This window comes from Drosophila simulans, chromosome 2L (assembly GCF_016746395.2).
Source record: "Drosophila simulans strain w501 chromosome 2L, Prin_Dsim_3.1, whole genome shotgun sequence".
Classification (NCBI taxonomy): Eukaryota; Metazoa; Arthropoda; class Insecta; order Diptera; family Drosophilidae; genus Drosophila; species Drosophila simulans.
The window spans coordinates 1,947,789-1,966,751 of record NC_052520.2 but is presented as its reverse complement, the minus strand read 5'-3'; the positions used below and the strand labels follow the sequence as shown (position 1 = coordinate 1,966,751).

The 18,963-nt window shown below is 45.9% G+C and overlaps 3 protein-coding genes and 1 non-coding gene across 16 annotated transcripts in view; 3 read left to right on the top strand and 1 right to left on the bottom strand.

Annotated features, from left to right (window-relative positions):
* Nucleotides 1-2,976: 2,976 nt before the first annotated feature.
* On the top strand, nt 2,977-3,945 carry LOC6730620 (protein lifeguard 1). Its single transcript, XM_016179193.3, has 3 exons — nt 2,977-3,193; nt 3,252-3,500; nt 3,559-3,945. Exons 1-3 carry the CDS (start codon nt 3,092-3,094, stop codon nt 3,913-3,915), a joined length of 708 nt encoding a protein of 235 aa, XP_016023069.1. The 5' UTR covers nt 2,977-3,091; the 3' UTR covers nt 3,916-3,945.
* A 36-nt stretch (nt 3,946-3,981) lies between these two features.
* LOC6730619 lies at nt 3,982-4,608 on the top strand. The gene is made up of 2 exons (XM_016179194.3): nt 3,982-3,997; nt 4,067-4,608. Exon 2 carries the CDS (start codon nt 4,106-4,108, stop codon nt 4,451-4,453), a length of 348 nt encoding a protein of 115 aa, XP_016023068.1. The 5' UTR covers nt 3,982-3,997; nt 4,067-4,105; the 3' UTR covers nt 4,454-4,608.
* Nucleotides 4,609-5,406: 798 nt separating this feature from the next.
* LOC6730617 (mitogen-activated protein kinase-binding protein 1) overlaps nt 5,407-18,963 on the bottom strand; it is a 55,511-nt gene continuing 41,954 nt past the window's right edge. For 3 of the 13 annotated variants that reach the window (XM_016179388.3, XM_016179396.3, XM_016179391.3), the window contains 18 exons: nt 17,620-17,711; nt 15,718-15,961; nt 15,439-15,648; nt 14,860-15,279; nt 14,076-14,798; nt 12,768-14,020; nt 12,386-12,705; nt 12,177-12,319; nt 11,847-11,891; nt 11,114-11,225; nt 8,339-10,867; nt 8,051-8,146; nt 7,826-7,974; nt 7,683-7,758; nt 7,547-7,621; nt 7,286-7,486; nt 7,073-7,226; nt 5,407-6,951 (listed from right to left, as the gene is read on the bottom strand). In XM_016179388.3, coding sequence (XP_016023056.1) covers nt 6,771-6,951; nt 7,073-7,226; nt 7,286-7,486; nt 7,547-7,621; nt 7,683-7,758; nt 7,826-7,974; nt 8,051-8,146; nt 8,339-10,867; nt 11,114-11,225; nt 11,847-11,891; nt 12,177-12,319; nt 12,386-12,705; nt 12,768-14,020; nt 14,076-14,798; nt 14,860-15,279; nt 15,439-15,648; nt 15,718-15,961; nt 17,620-17,711 — 7,023 coding nt within the window. In that variant the 3' untranslated portion in view covers nt 5,407-6,770. Of the gene's footprint in view, nt 6,952-7,072; nt 7,227-7,285; nt 7,487-7,546; nt 7,622-7,682; nt 7,759-7,825; nt 7,975-8,050; nt 8,147-8,338; nt 10,868-11,113; nt 11,226-11,846; nt 11,892-12,176; nt 12,320-12,385; nt 12,706-12,767; nt 14,021-14,075; nt 14,799-14,859; nt 15,280-15,438; nt 15,649-15,717; nt 15,962-17,619; nt 17,712-18,963 lie in introns of those variants that run through there. The other 10 variants (XM_016179395.3, XM_016179392.3, XM_016179397.3 and 7 more) reach the window with 6 other exon arrangements.
* Nucleotides 11,576-11,646, top strand: Trnag-gcc. The gene has a single exon. It is a non-coding gene; the product is annotated as a tRNA-Gly (tRNA).

Below are 18,963 nucleotides of genomic sequence, written 5' to 3'. Positions count from 1 at the left end.
CAATATGAATAACTTTACTTGACAAGTTCAAATATTTATGTTTATTGTGATGGCCTCTTGTAGTCCTGCTGTCTTTGGTTTGGTGACAGCGGACTATTGTTAGGCTTTAATACGAACGTCAGGAGCGATGCATGTGATGTCCACTTGAGTTGACATCTTTCCCCTTTTCCCAGGCCAAATCACATGAATAATTCAGAGCGCATTGAATATCCAAATGGGAACGAAAAGCGAAATCGAGCGCTGCGACGCGTTGCTTTTTTATGCAAATAATCAAAGACGACTGACGTACAGTGGGCCCTCAGCATATGCTCAAGCACACCGCCCACTGATTCCATTCGCATGACAGTTCCGGAGAGCGAGCCCTTTGGTTGTGCCCAATTTTCGATGATGACTTCTGACACCGCCTCGCGGCGTTCTTTTGAACCAAATCGGATTCCTCGATTCCTATCGTCGTCGAAGGCCAACCCCCAATTGTGGAATGAATGTGAATGGTCCTTCAGCCGTTGTCATGTTGGCCGCTCCCCCAGTCGATTCCTTTTGATGTTTGCCTTATGCACGCCCAGTCGGCCATTCGAGTGTCCATCTGCCTAGCCATCTGGGCGAAGTGCCCCCAATCCCACACCCTATACCCCCATTCAATCGCACTGACACAAACCGACTTATTTGGCTAATTGAACGCGGTTGGTCGTTGGCAGCACTTCATGCAGATCTGGCCCGGATAACTCGACACTTTTCCACTTCTCGGCCCGCTTATGCATGACACCTTGGCACTCCGGACAATACGACTTGGTCACCCGGCCGGACGACATTAATTAAGCTAATTAATAGCTATTGATCCTCGGGCGGTGCCAAAGTTGTGATTTCCGCCCGAAGGAAGCTGCTAATGAGCGGTTAGGTGGAAAAATGCAGAAACGTCAAGACTCTTGTTTATTCCCTTCTATAATAGGAGTAATAAGACATCTATTACACAGCAATGTAATATTAATAGTTTACTTCTAGCAAATAATCTAAGATTAATCTAACATACCCACTCGATTTGCCTAGAAGTGCCTCTAAATATCTAGCATTACATTCATAACATTAGTAAGGAGGAACCTTGGTAAGCACAGATTTAATCACGAACTTATAGTTGCATTTTCCCATCCTTAAAAGTAATATAATAACTTCCGCCATATTTGAAAGCCGCCAAAACTGTTTACCCGCCGTAAACAATTTCCGCAGGCGCCATAATTTTTGTATAGCCCCCCCGAAATAAGCATAATATTTTCGCCTTTGTTTTTAGCATATCAATAACTCTTATCGGCGGTTGGGGGCCGTGGCACGCCCACCGATTGTGCCACAACAACTCGAGCACGCAACAGGGGAAAGTGCGGAAAATGCGAGCACTCGAGCCCCTCGCTGCACACAATAAAAAATTATAATCCAATTCCATTGTCCGTCGCCGGGGGGGTGGGAGGTGGGAAAATACGGCAGACAACGACTGCGCTTATCGCCCGAAATGAGGCAGAACAATGAGGACACGGATGAGGATGGATGGATGGATGGATGGATGCCTGAATGGATGGATGATGCACCGAGGCGGGGATGTAAGTCGAGCGTGAACTGCAGCATAATCTCTTCCGGATATGATTGCGCCACCAAGTGCGAGGGATTGTCTGCCACCGGTGCTGTGACCTATCAGCTTTGTGTGCTGGCATCTTTGTGTGCCCTGTATCTTGTGTCCTGGCATCACGCGGCTCAGCTGAGTTCAGCCCAGCGCAATCTGCGGCGATTACAATTTCTTAAAAAGCTAAAGCAGCATTTTCCTTTCAATTACGGACGCCCTCGGCGGCTCCTAATGGCCATATAAGTGTATCTCCTGTGCCAACAATGTGCTGGCTAAAAAAAGGAGAACAAAACAACACTTAACCCACGTTAATTGTCGACTCTCTGAACTATGACATGATCCCCTGCCACTCCTCCACATCGAAAGTGTCCCATGTCAATGGCTGGCTGCCATTAGAAGAAGAGGAAGCCACGGGGCGCTCAAGATTCCATTTGAGTATCTATAGTTTGGTCTTCTACGGGCGGGAAGGGTCCTCTACACTGTCAGAAAATTCCTTGCAAGTTTTGAAACGCTTCTGAATAATTCATAATTAGCAATTTTATTTGAAGCTTGTTCCAGAACGTTCACCCATTCCATATACACATTTTTCATGGATCAGCGCCTTCATCTGAGCTTTGCAGCTTAGTTCTGACCCTTCGATCCTTTCCCGAGGAAGAGCAGCTGACTTGGAGCAGACTCTGGACGGGGTGGTACGCAAGGCTGGCTTGGATTCGCTTTTCCGGGCAGCAGTTGCTCGACTTCCCAGCGAGAAGCGAGAGGCGAGAGGCCGGAAAACGATGACAATATGTGATGGGATCGACGCGCTGCTTGGCAACACATTGAAATGCATTCGAGTCGACGTAACACGGCTCAATTAGTGCGGTTCAGCGACTGCCAATGCAGCTTCTGCTGTCATCGTGTCCTCCAGTCTCCGCATCCGCTTCCACATCCTCGTCCTGCCCCGAGTCCTTGCGATTCTATTGCTCCAGCCATTGTCCGCCTGTTTCGCCTGGCTTTATGTCAACTTCTTGCACGCTTATTCACACCTGAGCACAAAACCGCACCGCGGGTTTTTGCTGCCTGAGGAGTCACGAATGCGACGCCAGCTTCCCAGTTTTCCACGCCGCATTTTCACATTTCCACATTTTCACATTGGCGGGCAGCGAGGCGTCGCTCATTACGTGAAAAGCTGCTGGAAAGGATTCGCCCACATTTCATTAATTAGTCCTCCTTAGTGTGGTCTGCTTCGCCGCCTCTTGGCTCAGGAAAGGGATATAAGGATATATAAAACAGGTGTCTAACAAGTAATGCCTAAAGACGATGTCCTGGTTCAAGTGGAGTATCTTTTTAATATAGTTATCATTTCATATCATATCATATCATGAATAAGCTTTAGATCTCTGAAAACTGAGCCAAGTCTGTGCATCTGCTGTCAAGGAAATACATAACTATATAATATCTATACACTGGGAACTTCTGGAAAATCAATTGCTTAGGTAAATCAAAATGCCGTGTTGTTCGGAAGGAAGTGCAGAGCGGGAGCCCATGTATTTTGAGGACCGGTATAGCCGTCGGATCTTCATCAGTAGGGTTTTGATGATAGTGGCCGTGAGTACCCATGACATAGGAACTCAATGGGTTTTCCAATAACACGAGTACATTGCAGATTAACTTGCTCATGACTACGCTGATATTGACTTTTTGTGTGTTCCACATGGGAGCGAGGAAGTTCCTACTGAAGCACTGGTACATAGGGTTGGTCGGATTGGGTATTATATTGATATTTTCCTTTTTGATGTGCTGCTGCTCCTTCCTGTTCCGGAGCTCGCCATGCAAGTACATATTACTGGTAATATATGTGTTGGCCCATGCCTGTGTGGTTTGCACTGCAGTGGTTCGATATCAACCAAAACTGGTAGGAGAATATTGATATTTAGGTAGTATAACCTTTATGACACCACCGCCATTTATAGGTTTTTATAGCCGTGGCCAGCTGTGCTGCCATTGTGGTGTTGCTGTTTCTCTTCGCCAGATTTGCACCATGCGATTTCACCGGATGCTGGATCTTCGTTTTCGTATTCTCTCTAGTAGTTATGATCATGGGAATAGTGGCCATTTTGTTCCCAACCATACGCATAGTGTACGCATCGCTTGGAGTACTCCTATTCTGCTTGTATATAGTGATTGATATCCAATTGATAATTGGCGGCAGGACCCACAAGGGCCAGTTCGACGAGTCGGATTATGTATTGGCTGCCATGATGCTATACAGCGACTTTGTATTCCTCTTCATATTTTTACTAGACCTAATTGGCTTGATAGATGCATAAAAATAAATGGGTTTATATAGAGCTTAAAAACATTTTTTACTTTAAATTCAGATGCCGAGCATTTGCTGTCACACAGAAATAGGTGAGCATACAAAATATACAGGATTGTAATATTTCGGAGAGTGTTGTGATTACATAGCCAATTTCGAAGTCGATCAGTAGAAACCTAAAATCAATTCTCTGAAACAAAATGACGTGCGAAGTGCAGAATTTCATAGATGGCATGTCGCAGACTTTTTGTAAGCACAAAGAGATGCGCAAATGCCAAATGCTCGAGATCCTGGACAAAGTGCGCTCCTGCGATTGCAGGCACAAAAAAAGGCTAAACAACTGCCGGATGCTCAAGTCTGGACGCCGGCAACCCGCATCCCAGGGCTGGACCCTCTACCTCGTCGCCGCCTGCTTCGGATTGCTCCTGCTCATGATCATCTATGTGATCCATGTGGCCAGAAGGTACAATCATGTACGGGCCTACGGCAGCAGCGCCTGCGGATCCACTTTGTTCTACAGCTACACGGACTGCGATGTGTTCTACTAGGGATTACTAACCAAGCTCACTTATATTTTGACTCAATTGTTCAATAAAGCTTTCCAATAGCATATCCATTGGATAAATTAATAGGTTTGTAAAGTAAGCCCATCATGCTAACTCCAAATTGACGCCGAATCAATACACACTTTTCCCACTGCTCACTTCATTTTTGTATTTATTTTTCCATGGTCCGAGTTACACATTCAGACATTCAGGCGATGATGGGTCCTGCGAAAGTTGGGTGGCCCAGGGCAGGGGCGTGTCTGGCATTATTGGGAACATTCGTGCTCAACTTTTCACCCGCTTTATGATTGGACGCTGCCGTAAATTATGCATAAAGCATAAGGGCCAGAAAGAGACCGAGCGACGGGAGCGAGAAGGAGGGCGAGTGCTGGCTTTCGGGGTGAGTCCATCATCGAACGTGCCATTCAGTTTTATTGGGTTATCGAGTGGGACAGGACCTTCCAGCCCCACCTCCCCCCGTCCACGGAAGTGCTCGCTTGTTGGCCTAGCTCAATATTGACACACGTTAATTGAAGCCCGCCGGCTGCCAAAAGTATCAATGGCCATCCCTTAGCCGTGGGTCAGCGCCGAACTGAACAACCATTGCCTGCTCACATTGTGTTGCCAACATGGGGGAGGGGAGGAGAATTGGGTTTCCAGGTGGGTGGTACACTGGGGTGGACCTTGGTGGGATATGAAAGGTGTAAGCTCATGTTTGGAACCATGTAAGGGTATAAGCTTATTGTGTCCCAAAAAATATGTCGTTAATTTAACGTTTAGCTTTAAGTGGAGTACACCCTTAGCTGGACTTTTGGGGTGGTGGGTGCCCAACTGATTGTGTCCCACATGTTGGCCGATTACGTCACCTGCTGCGCGGTCATCTCTTTGTAGGCGGTAATAAACACCGATTGCCAAGGTAATTTTAAACGATCCGTAATTGACTCACACACATTGGGTTCTCCGAACTTTACTTTGGTTCAGTAAACGTTGAATTATGTTTTATTACATGGCTTTCAATATTTCTTAGGCGTAACAATACACAATTCCTGCAGTTAGTCGTTTTAGTCGCTTATAGATGAGGATATTATTTGGTTCTGAATGAAGTCCATCCCATATATATATATAGTTTGTGAGTTCTTGGCAATCCTGGTATCATATGACGTTTGCATATGTGCAGGATCTCTGAGGGTTTAGATTTCCTTGACCCCAAAATCTTTGCCGCCAAATCAAGAAAAGTGTGAGCCTTAAGTTCATGGGGTCTCGGGGTTAAGTCGTTAAGAGAATGGACCTCGCGATATTTTGTTAATAGAAATCGGTAGTAAAACAAGAAACAGTTTAATGTTTTCAAAAATTATGCATTATGTATTATTTTCGCTTTGAATTAGTTGTTTTTTAGTTTAGTTCTGAGTTTAGATAGCATAATTAATCGTAAGTGTTGGTTTTTCCTATTTGAAGTTAAATTTAATACATTTTGTTTAGTTGTAAATTATTGTAATGTAAATTTTAGGACTAATTCAAGTTCATATCTAGGTATATATGTATATTTATAGGTAGTGTTATAATTGCTGTAAATACAATCGAATAATTAACTAATACAGAATAATTACAGAACAAATTGATTGGAAATAGATTTCTTCGCTCTGATCAAACGTCTGAATATCTTTGATCCTTCACATAAGCAATTCTCAGATAATCATTTGTGGCATGTCTAGATGCATATAAATATAATGTGAGTAGAGGCATACATAGTATATGGGTATAAATTGAAATTTTGGAATATTCAAATTTGACACACATTTCTCGTACTTTTGTCTTTTCTTTTTCATTTGGAGTGATTCGCAAACAGAACGTCAACAAAAAGAGAGAATAAATCATACAGAAAGAAGGCATAGACTAAGCGCACTTTGTAACAATTCGCTCGACTCCTCGACCGGTCCGGTCATTCCGTATCATTCCGCCTTAAACTCAAATAACACTTAACACGTACATAATCCTATTAAGCTTATTAAACTTAACATTTACAGAATTTAATTCAAGCTAAACGCAATCGGTTGACATATAAATTATCGTTAAAAGAAATGCACACGCGCACAAAAACGAAACAGAAAACTTAGCGGCTACGCAACTTGAACTAATTGCTAAGAAAATAAATTTACATCAACTGTGAATGTTTATTAATTACAAATTAGTGGTTGGTTGCTTGATTTGCTTGCCGTTCGCCTGTGTGTGTGGGTTCAGTTAAATAAATAGGTGTTGGTTAGTCCTTCCCGCAGATCCGCTGCCCTCGATTAGTCATTTAGTCTATCCTAAGCTCTACACACTAGGAGTTATTCTCACAGTCATCGGGTTTGTGCTTCGTGCGTAAATTGCTCAAAAGATCGGCACAGTTGTTGACCATCATCAGATAGTCTCCGTTGTCAGCGTTCAGCTGATCGTGGTTCAATCCCCCACTACCACCCACTCCTAATCCCCCGCCTCCGTTGTTCGTCTTATCCGCTTGTCTGGAAAAAAGATATCATCTCGATTAGTACTCTGAATGAGATGCATTTAGATCTAAGCATTGCATGAGTATACAGTTCTTTTTGTGCAGGCTGTAGATTCACACTAAACTATCAATCCTACCGATTGGTGATGCTGCTTAGCATATTCCTGGACATGATCAGGGCGTTCTCCAGTTCCTTCAGCAGCAGCGTATTCTTCAGATTCGCATGCAGCTGCATAGCTGCTTGTGTGGTTGTATAAAGTTTATTGATCACATTGTGTACTTGGGCTTCAGCTGCAAGGAAATACATAGTTAATAAATATTAAAAAATATATTTTAAAATATTTTCTTACGATCTGTGCCCTCGAAATCCTCAGTGGAAGTCACTCCGCTCCTCTGTTTGGCATTTCCGCCGGGGCTGCCACTGTTGTTGATCATCAGTTTGCTCTTGTGATCAAAGGCCAGGTTCCTAGGCCTTGGTGGCACAATGGGCTTGTTGTTGACAGTGCTATTGGGCGTCTCCTCGGAGCTGGAGTCGTCCTGCATGGGCGTGGCTAATGGGGGAGTAAACATAATTATTTCCGGTCGAAAAAGGATGAAGCAAGGACACTCACCACTGCTAAAGTTTGGCGTCTTTCGCCGATTGTTGTTAACATTGTTAATCTTGTTGCTGTACTGGCGATTCGCAGCTGCAGGTTATGGATTAGGTTAATTTGATTATTTCTCACTTTAAGAACTAAATTTACTCACCAATGGGTCCGTTGCTGCGTCCCTGCCCGTTGCTGGCACTTCGCAAGCGGTTGCTGTCCTCGGGTTCCGAGTCGCTCTACATAAAAATTAAGAGGGATAATATAATTTTGGAATGGAAAATGAATTGGTTGCTTAGTACTTACGCCCTGATTGAGAACGTTCATGGAGTTGCTGGAGGCACCCAACCCAGTTTTGCCCTGCAAACTGTTCCTTTTGCTGGCCGATCGCGAGACGTTTCCATTTCGGTGCTGGACCTGCGGCTTCTGTGGAGTGCCATTCTGCGATTTTCCAGCTGCAAGATCAGTCCAAAAATTAACAATTAGTACTCTTGATATTCATACCAGGGGTATAGGATCGAGGGTGCTTACGCTTGCCAAAGTTGCCCATGTGCAGGTCGCTCAGCGAACAGGCGCGGCGTATGGAGGACTCCTCGATGGGCATGGGATTGAGCGTTTTGGGATTGCCTGAAATGTGGGTCAGAGATTAGTTTCGGCTCGGGTCATGCGGTTATGGTATTTACTGTGCTAGGATATCGAGAAATGGCGGGTGGTGGTCAAAAAGGGGAAATAAAAACTAGTAAATAACTGTGGGTGCGCAAATGAAGGTGACGAAAAACTCAAGAGGCACAACAACCAAGGCGGAAATGGGGCTCAAACCTGGCTCCATCCTCAAAACAACAGTCTGTCCGATGTCATCGTGATTAGCGCTATCTGCAGTGATCCCTGGGTTCGCCGGATCCCCGCTCTCATCGTCGGCAATCACTTCCTTGGCCAACTCCACACCCTGGCTGTTGTAGATGCCAGTGAAATCGGTGCTCTCCAGGACATCTGGCAAGCTGCAGTTTCTGCGGATGTTCCTCGCATAGGCGCACAAATCCGAGGCATCTCTGGATGCCAGATCCTCATCTTCTGTGGGATCTTCACCTCTGGCCAGCATGTCAAAGTTCATGGTCAAACTTTTCACATAGCCCTTCTCCTTGGCATTGCAATTGAAGGGCCTCAAGCGCGATTCGGTCGCCAAACGTATTTGCTCCATTTTGTTCTCCTCCATGGCGATTAACTTCTCGATGATGTCGATCTTTTTGGCTATATTCTGGCACTGGTGGCTGGTGGAGCTGCCTGCTCCTTTTCCCTTTCCACTTCCTCCCTTTCCGCTAATCTTGCCAGCGTTGTCAAGGTTTTTTCGATACTTTTCCCGCTCCTGCTGTATCTCATCCACCACTGCTTGGAGTTGGGGTTTGGTGTACAGTTTAAGGCTCTGCATGTTTTCCAGATTCTCCGGAGCATTTCCGTTCTCCGCGAAATACATTTCGAAACTGCGCTCTCCATAGTCGCTGGGCAGGCTGCCCACCTCCATTTCCGGTGGCTCCTCTTCTCTCGTCAGCCTCTCCCTCTTGGCACTGGGCGTATACTTGATCTGCGAGACTGTGTTGAAGCGCACAGAGATCTTTGGCCTATTTTTCTGTCTCACACTGGTGGCCCTTCGACTGCTTTCGCTGGTATCAAAGCGGGAGACTTTCTTCAGACAACTCTGGGTGGCTGATCCTCCAGCCAGAGCTCCAGAACTTACTGAGCTCCGCATCGCCGGCCTCCTTTGCTGTTCCCGCTCCCTTTGCTTTTCCTTTTCGAATTTCTGTAAATTATGCTCAAATTGCTGGACAACACTGGCGGTTCTGGACTGGGATTTCTGTTTTTGCTGCTTCTCCATGTGGCTCAAGGTGCTGACTAGATTGTGAGGTTTTGCTGGCACCGGCGGCTTGGGTTTCAGTGGTTTCCTCACAAAAAGATTGTCACCTGATTGCATGGGATTCGAATTCCTTTGCTGTCGCTGTTGGGCGAAGTCCGTACTTAAGGACTTGTTAACACCTGAGGTATATTGCTTATTCTTGGATCGCAGAGTGGGTATATTTTCAGACACCTGAACCTGAGCTATCCTGGGATATGTCTTAGAACTGGGCAGTGGTTTCAGTGGCTCCAGATTGTAGCCTGTGACGTCGAAGCTGTCCGTTGTTGTGGAGTGCTGTTGTCGCATATAGTAGTCGAAGCTCCCGTAGGCATTCGGGCTGTTTCCGTAGGACTTGGACACCGGACCGTGGATAATAAAGTTCCGGATGCCGGCATGGCGCTGTTGAAGAACAGCCACCTGAGTTTGAGGATACTCCAGGGGAGCACTCTGGCAATCACTTTCATCCGACAGTACGCTCTCCAAGCTGTTGCAATAGCTTCCAGGACCATCGCCATCGGAAAGCAGAGAGAGTGACTCCTGACTCTGCTGGCCGGTGAGGAAGAAACTGGCACTGGAATGGCGTTGGGTCTCCAAAAATCTAGCCTCGTCCAATCTTCTCTGACTGGCCGCAAATTGCTCGGGCTGCAGAATATCCGAGAGGGACACCTTCCTCTCGCATTGGTAAAATTCCCTGTAAACGTAATACTGTGTAGTTCTGCCAGTGGGCGTGGAATCACCAGTGGAACCCAGTCCTCCCAAGTTTCTCAGATTCGCTGGCATGGAGTACGATGCTGGGATACCGGGTTCATCCAGATCTCCGTATTTTCGGGTGATCTCATCAATCATCTTTTCCGTATCAGCATGGATCATGTCCAGAATAGTTCTAGCATCATCAGCATAAACAGAGTGCCTTTTGGGCTCGCCGAGCAGAGCTCCTCTTTCGTTTCCCTCGGCAGACCATTCCACCTCTTCGTGGACTGGAGAAACTGGACAGGATTTGTAGTGCTTTAGGATGCTAGGCGTACGCCGGTTGTTCCCAGCTGGATTCCTCTTTGCTCTTTGTTGCTGCTGCTGCTGCTGCTGTTGGCGATTTTGCGGCTGGGAATGCGAACGCATTGAAGTTGTGGACCCCGCAGCAGATCCTCCGAACGGAACCCCGGGAGGCGGATGGATCTGATGCACACCCACATGATGTGGATAGGGCGGATAGTGCTGCTGCACCTGTCGCATCGTCTGGAAGTTCTGTTGCAGCTTCGATTTCGGGGCAGCACAGTTGAAAAATTGTTGGGAGGCAGGAGGCGCATATTGCTGATGTTGCTGCTGGGCTTGCTGATGTGGCTCCTTTGGAATTTGATACTGCTTCTGCACTGGTGGCTGGAGTTGCTGCTGGGTATTCGTTGGTGCAGCCGTTGCTGTTGTGTTTTGAGGGCTAGTATACTGCGAAGTGTCATGGGAGGCAACTAATGGGGTTAGTCAAAGTATCAAAGTAATGGGGCATATTGATCACAAATGGTGCCGAATTGTAATACATTAGTTTTACCGCAGATGTCACAAATAGGAGAGCAATATTCAAAGAGAGATAGACAACAGAGAGAGCAAACAACGGGAGAAAGAGTTTTTGGTTATATTAGCCTACTATCCAACTTGGAGGGGATATTCATTTGGTTTTAAAGCTGTCTGGGTTCAATACTTCCCCCGTTCCTTACCTGGCTTCGTGTAACGTCCTGGTCCTCCGCCCGCATTCCTCGATCCATCCAAGTTGGCTGCCAGACTCAGGTCCGATATGCTATGGCTTCCCCGGAGGGGTCTATGGCCTACCTGTGGGTCAAAGAATGTAAAATGAATAAGGGAACGTAACCATAAACATAAGTTAGTAAAACACCCAACCGCATAGACTGTAAATATAATAGTTCAAGAAAATTAACACAAAATCATTAGTAAAGTTAGCAAACGCAAAAACTAGATGAGTAAAGTTATGGAATTGAGTCAGAAAATTGTGAGTGGTTTTCTTGTTGAGAGCTGTGATATGGAGTGAAAGGCTGAGGGAGATCGCTGATCTGCAGCTCACTCGACTCATGAGACCAAGCAAGTTTTTCGTAATCGCTAGTTTAGGCTATTTTTAGAAACAGCTTAGTGTGGTGGGAATTTGATTTTCGTTAAAACACGAAGCATCGGTGGTTCAGTGGTAGAATGCTCGCCTGCCACGCGGGCGGCCCGGGTTCGATTCCCGGCCGATGCATAAATAACTTTTTTGTTTTTAGTTATTAAAGAAATTAGTTATTTTTGTAAGATTTATTTTGGTTTTAGAGAGTAAGTATTATCTATGTGTTCTTTTATTTTTTGTAATGCAGTGTGTTTAAAAGCATTGCCAAAATGTAACTGCCTAAAGCGTCGTTAGGAAAGCAAAACGTCTTTAGATTTCAACAAAAATCGGCTCACCTCAGCTATTGCATTCAACCGTGTGTTGCCATTTTTTCGCGTACCCTAAACACACAGAGTCGGTCAGGGTTTTATAATTTTTTGTTTTTTTTTTTGGGTGCATGTGTATTTGGGGTGGGGGTTGGAGATTGGAGGACGGACCAGACACCATAAACAAATAAGGGACACATATAAAAATACAGAAAAACAACAAAAGAAAAACACAAATTAAATGGGCAAATAAAAGTGCTCAGATAATGGAAAACCGACGAAGCAGTAAAGTCCGCACAGTAGGCACAGTTAAACGGAAGTACACTGAGAGAAAGGTCACTCCTGACCCCCAGCACTTACATTCTCCAGCTGCTGCTTGACCTTGTTGATGACCTGCAGCAGCTCCTCCTTTTTGGTGCTTGTATACGACTTGGTGATGGTGGGCGGCGCGGCCACGCTTTTCCCATTCTCCGTATTGTGCTTGGCGCTGATGCTGCGGCGACCTGGAAGATGAAAGTATATGCAATTAAATCCGTAAAGAGATTTCCCAAGATGAAATAATATCTTACTGCTGCCACCCCTTTCCATTGGCGTTGTTAGTCCCGGTCCCTCTGGCAAGGCGGCGTGCAGGAAGCTGTTGGTGCTGGCCTGGGGCAGATTCTCCGAACTGCCACCCAACGTCGAGGCCAGCGACCGCTCGGCATTTTCGGCACTGGGCGTGGAGCCTTCGTCTTCGGTATCGGAGGTCCCAGTTCCGGTGCTCGCAGTATGCGAACTTCCGTTTCCGCTGAGAGCCGAAGGGGTAAGCTGAAGGCCGGACTTTTCAAACTTCTGACGGCGCACCGATTTGCGCAGCTCATCCTCGTTCATGGCCGTCACCTTGAAATCTCTGCAGGGGAAAAAGCATTCGTTTACATTATTTGCTACTGTAATTTATTTGAGTATACTAACGTTGGCGTGCTGGGCGCGAGGTTGTTGTAGAACATTCCGTGATCGGAGCTAGTTCTCTCTCCATCGGAGATGTCTTCCACATCCCCATCGTGATCATGGGTATGGGTATCGAATCGCAGACCCGGCTTTAACCGTTTATCCGGCAACTGAAGACGCTGTTGGGCAGCTCCAGAACCCGTCGACATGGCACCATTGGAGGCAAAAACAGCCATCGAGGAAACGGAGGACACAGTGACCACCGTTCCGTTGTTGCTGCTGCCAATGAACTTGAGTTCGCCCCTTCGCGTCTCCATCCCAGAATCGATGGAGGAGTCCTCACTCAAGTAGGTTTGATTGTACGTAATGTCCTTGGAAGAGGCACTATTGTAATCAGAGGTCTGGACATTTACACCGCTGTGACCACCTACAGACGAAACGGTTCCCAGAGGACTTTCGGAGTTGGAACGCAGGTCATCGGCCGTTTCCAACTGAGTGCTCCTCTGGGCCCATCTTCCCCTGGCCCGGGGTGCCAGTCCTGTCATCTGTTGACTGGGCGATGAGCTTAGATTTCCCATCGATGAAGCAGCATGCATGCCAGGCACAGTTGCAGATCCACCAATGGGCGTGGGTATGGACAAGGCCCCACTATCCGAATCGGCTGCTGCTTTTCGCATCGCCCACTGAGGCAGTTGACCCACATCGGAAAACCTTTCGGCTACTCCGAACTTGGGCTGCAATTGCGGCTGCTCTATTTCACTGGTAGGCGATTCCAGGACAATACCATCCGGTGGCGAAATGGGAGCCAAGGGTCGCGGCAATGGAGCATGTCCAGATCTGAGACGCTGTTGCGACATCCTGGCCTGCATGGTCACTATCATATCGTGTGGCACTTGCCATATGAAAATGCAACCGTCGCCACTTGCGGAAATTAAATGTCTGCAATCGTTGGTGAACTTGAGTCCCGTGACCAACTCGCTGTGACCGTACATCCTTGCCATGCACTCATTGGAGTAGTAATCATAAACAGCAAGCGTTTTATCCGTGCAGGAAGTGGCCACATAGATGCCACTGGGATCGAGACTGAGTTTGATCAGACTTCCTTCGTCTGAATGAGAGCCCTTGAAGGTCTTTGTTTGCTTGGCATTCTGGGTTCCGTAAACCCGCACGTTGCGATCCTGGCAGGCGGTCAAAATGTGCTTGGCATTCGAGTCCACCTCCATGTCGTACAACGTCGTCTTTCCTGAGGTGTTGGTGCCCCTCATGAAGATATTTCCCTGTTGAAGAAAAAGATTAGATCATCTGGGCCATATAAAGCAATGCAAGACTCACCTGAAAACTCCTAAACATAATAGATTTGTCGGCGCCACAACTGATCATCTGGAAGTTGAGTCCTGCACCCACAAACTTAATGGAGGTGATGGAGGAGCTGTGATCATCCAGCGTTTGTAGCAGTAGATAATTCTGCGCCACGTCGAAAACATGGATCAGTCGATCCCTACTGGCACTGGCTAATAACTTTCGTTCGATCTTCTCATTGGAATACTCCAAGCAAAGCACCTCAGACTCATGGGCTTCGATGGTGGTGAGGAGGCGCAGATTGACCAGACTATACACGCGTATGTTGCCGCAACGATCTCCACTGGCCAAGTGCTGCAGTTCCGGACTGATCTTGATGCACCGCACTCCATTCCTTCCATCGTAGGAGGAGTTTCCAGCTTTGTCGAACAGGGACGAACCCTGATCCTTGATAAACTGCAGTTCATCGTCGCTGTAGACGATCTTCAGCAACTCCTTGGAGTAGATGTTCCTCCGATAGATATCGTTGTTGGTGCATCCGTCCAATCCCCAGACACGGATCGTGTCGTCCGAGGAGCAGGTGACGAAGCATTCCTCTGGAAGGGTTTGCGATGGCTCCCGCTCCACGTTATATGGCACTGTCTCCACGCCCCAGATGCAAGTGGAGTGATAAAGGAACGAGTGCGACTTGCCCACTCGTGAGATGTCGCGCAGATCCCAGATGTAAAGAGAGTGATCGTTGTAAACGCAGCTCACCTGAAAAAACCCAATTAATAATTAGCATTCAATTACTGCCAAACTATTTGAAAAACCCTACCTTGGAACGCTGTTCGTCGAACACCATGGCAATGCAGTCGGGGAACTTGGCCTGCTGTGGCACCGACATGATGTGGTTGATCTGGATGCCCTGGGCCACATCCACGCCCAGGTAATGAGTTCTGGGCAGAGTGGTCACGTATTCCAGCGTGGCCGCATTGAAGATGCGGATGATGGACTCCGCACAGCCCACGAGAATGAACCTTTCATTCACGCAGATACAGTTGGCATTGGTGGTGCGGCACTGCACCCACTTGTCGAGCAGGCGGCGGGAGCTGAACTCCACCAAGTGTCCTTGCCGCGTGATAGCGTACGTGCTCTCCGCACATATCCCCTTGCCGCACGCCACCGCACAAAAGTCGTTGTCCCGCAAATCGCCCAGAATTGCGCTCCGACCCATCAGGGGAATAGGATCCTTGTACTGCAACGGATATAAATCATTAGCTCCTGACCTTCAGCATAGAGTGTGGCATTAAATATTCAAAGCAGCAAAGCGTTTCCACTGTATTGTATATCATTTAAACAGTATTCGATGTTCAAGTCCTTCGTGAATTTAAAATCATCTCAGAGTCCTGCTTACCTTTCTTCCGCCCTCCAGATACCAGTATTTCACGTGGCGATTGCCCACGGTCACAAAGTAGCTGCCATCCTCGGAAAAGCACACGGCAGCCACCTTAGAGCTGATTTTATTCGAGGCCATCTTGAGGTTGGCCCGCCAGTCGAACACATTGACAATCATGTCGTGCTGGGAGCCCACCGAAACCAGGTACTTGCCAGTGGGCGAAAAGGCCTGTGGATTAAGATGAGGGCGTTATTACCTCGATTTAATTAAATAAATGCAATAAAGGCGAGGACTCACCACACAGGTGACGGCGTATTTGTGGTCCACAAACTCCGCAACAACACTGCCGCCGCTGCAGTGCTCCAGACTTCCGTTCGGAGTCTCCAGCTCCCAGACCTTGATGGCCGGATTGATGCCACACTCCCCGGTGGCCACGTAGCGACCACACCGGGAGAACGCCACGGATGTGAATGCTTTGCGGGAGGTGTTGACCAGGTAGGCCTGTGTCTGGCGTTTCGCATTGAAGAGCACCACGGTGCAGCTGCAAAACGAAGATATTGAATTTTTAGTATATATACACATACTTAATACATGACGCAGTCTCTTGAATGTTGCCACAATAGAAATTACATACAAGTTCGGATTAAAATAGTAAGCAAAATAAAGGAGTATGATTAATAACTACCATCGCTATATACAGCTTTTTTTCCGAGAGTATTTCGTTAAACTGCTGATTAAATGCCAAATGAATTAGAATGCTGGAAATGATATCGCATTTATGAAGACTTTTACACAAAGTGTGTATATAACTTACGATGACTGTGCAATTGCCAAACAGTTTGTAATTAATAATACATTTTGATTAGACAACAGTGGGGAAATGAATATTCAGCGTACCTTGTAGTCTGCTTTTTTATTTAAATATTTATTATAAACAAGTTGGCTAGGCCCTTCACCCAATGCTACCATCTGCTGGCCCCGATCACTTATAGACGTCCTTGACCACGCCAGACGGCTAAGTTGGCTATCCATTTAAAATGCCCAAGGATGCACTGCTTGGTCCTTTCCTTCCACCCCGCCACCTTCAACCACTTCCTGCCTCCGCTTAACCCCTTAATGCCAGAAGCTAACTGCTGCCCGCCTGGCTCATTATTAAGCTCTTTGGCCTCCTTGGTTTTATTTTCTGTTGTTGCTACTGTTGCTCGGTTAATGAGCGCATCTCGCCCACATCTTTCACTTAGGTCTATACACTTCCAGTTGGGATACACTCAGCTAGGACATATGTTTTGTCTGCTAGCTATTAAGTACTTTAGAATAAACATATCCATAAACAAAAAGTGAATATATAAACTAACTAACTGCCTATTTTATTTATTTATCACACTTATTAAAAAAAGCAATTACAGTGCATTTCACTTTCGCGTTTGCCTGCAAGAGAATTTCCCTCAGCATTTTCTATTTATTCGTGCTTGCAAATGGTCCTATGCATACATGTGAGCCAAGAAAAAACTTTTGCATCGCAATGGAAGCGTAAATATGCCCTTTTTGTTAATGCGCATAATTAGTAGACTTCCCCGGCTTAATTTACTATAATTGAAATGTTGTCGGGACCAAGAAGCGGCAAGTTAAATGGGCAAAAAGGTTCGGATTTAAGGGGATCAAGTGCGGGGAATAAATTGACTTTTTGCCAAATAATTGGCGTGGATTTCCTTTAAACCAAGTATCAAACGTCATCGCACTTAATTTCCTGCCGCATTCCATTATCACTAAGCTTTCGCTTAACCAATCTGTCATTGGTGATTACACTTATTCAGTTTATTACGTATACGCCGTGTTGAAACGTATTGTGAGCTAGGCAAACATTCAGTGGCATATGCAAATCCTCTGCGGGAAAACAGCAATCTCGTTGACATTATGTCACTTCTGCCCCTCCCATTTCCCCTCCCAGCCGGACTGTCACAGATTTTCCTCGACGAGATGGGAAAAATGCAGCCATGTGCGACAGTTGAGCAGAGATAAAATCAACCATTTTCATTGCACTTTTTTTTGGAAAACGAGGGGGGGTGGCAACTTAAAGCTCAAAATTCAACGGAATTGCATTTTTCTGACGCAAATAGGAAATGAGTGAGCGGTTCTGATGGTTTCGTTTTCGAATCCACAGGATATGTCACGTCCTTGAGGTACATATATGAAACTTACCCAGCTGGATAGGCCAGCAGGCCGCTGACTGGGGACACATCCAGAGCCGCATTGCTGCACACGGTGAGGCCCAGGACCTTTTTGAGTTTTATCTGCAAAAGGGAAGAGAACAGCACAACATTAGACATTACATCACATCATTGGGGGCCCCGAGCTTATTTGACTAGTTTTTGTACTCTTTTCGCTTCGGCAAGGTCGCGGTAATATTTGCTAAAATAAAAACCAAACGAAGATAACTTGCTGTGTGAATTGTTAACGCACACAATTCGCACATTTATCATGTTGTTGCCGTTTGTTTACATATGAACCCAGCCTTATATGATTTACATAAACATAAGCAAACGAAATTGCCTCAGCATGTTAACACGATTTTCCAGTGTTTTTGTATTTTTTATCAATAGTTTAATAACAAGTTTTCTATACTGATATATTTCCCCACAAGGAGCGAAAGTTGGTATCATATTTCTTTGTTAATATATAAACAACTGCGTATTGACGATTTTTAAAAAAAAGTGTGATTGTGTAACCGAAATTATATACGAAAATTGATATTTACTTGTAGTATCTACATCTGAACTCCACTATTCCCAGAAGTGAGGAAATGGGGGTGTTGCTTACTAAAAACACACTTGTTACCCAAGAACCCTAATGATTTCATTCATTAAAACCACACAAATATGGCTCTTTGTATTTCCATTTGGCTTTTGTATTCAAAAGCCGCCTTGTTACGCCTCACCAGAGTTTCACCTTGATCTTGCCCAAGCTACCAGCTAATAAGTTATTAAAAAAGCCATAAAAACAAGTAAAACAATTAGGGGCGTACGGCTCAGAGCAGAACAGGTTGATTTTTTCAGCCGAGGCAATAAGTAGCTTGGTGAAAAGGAAGTGCAAGTCGACACACTACCGCATTCGAATCGAATATTGAAAATAATAGATACAAAAGGCGGACAGACGTAAATCAGAACCGAACACAGTGGGCGATCCGTAAGACGACTCTGTCAACTTTGGCATGCAGAGAGCATCCAAAAAATGCTTGATTGTGTTTCTGCGTCGCAAATGCGAAACGCAAGCTCGGATTTCGAATCCGATTGCGATACAAAGTAAGCGAATACATTCCGACTGAGATCATCTCGAACTGGCGTAGAAACAAAACAAAGTGGCTCCAGCTCCAGCGTTTGTTTACTACGAGAATTACTTTATTGGCTTGTTTCAGTTAAGCGCGAATATCAAGCCACACCAACGCAGCTCTAAAATCTATATTTTAATGCATAAGGTCGATCTAGGAAACCGGTTTTCGAGTATCTCACTCGCTGCTCTCCCGCATATTTGCATTTTTAATGACAC

Bases quoted from the DNA above. Each gene is read 5' to 3' on its own strand.
- LOC6730620 (XM_016179193.3), top strand. From the start codon at position 3,092: ATGCCGTGTTGTTCGGAAGGAAGTGCAGAGCGGGAGCCCATGTATTTT. The intron at 3,194-3,251 runs GTGAGTACCCAT...AGTACATTGCAG, and splicing joins GGGTTTTGATGATAGTGGCC to ATTAACTTGCTCATGACTAC. The intron at 3,501-3,558 runs GTAGGAGAATAT...CGCCATTTATAG, and splicing joins TTCGATATCAACCAAAACTG to GTTTTTATAGCCGTGGCCAG.
- LOC6730619 (XM_016179194.3), top strand. From the start codon at position 4,106: ATGACGTGCGAAGTGCAGAATTTCATAGATGGCATGTCGCAGACTTTT.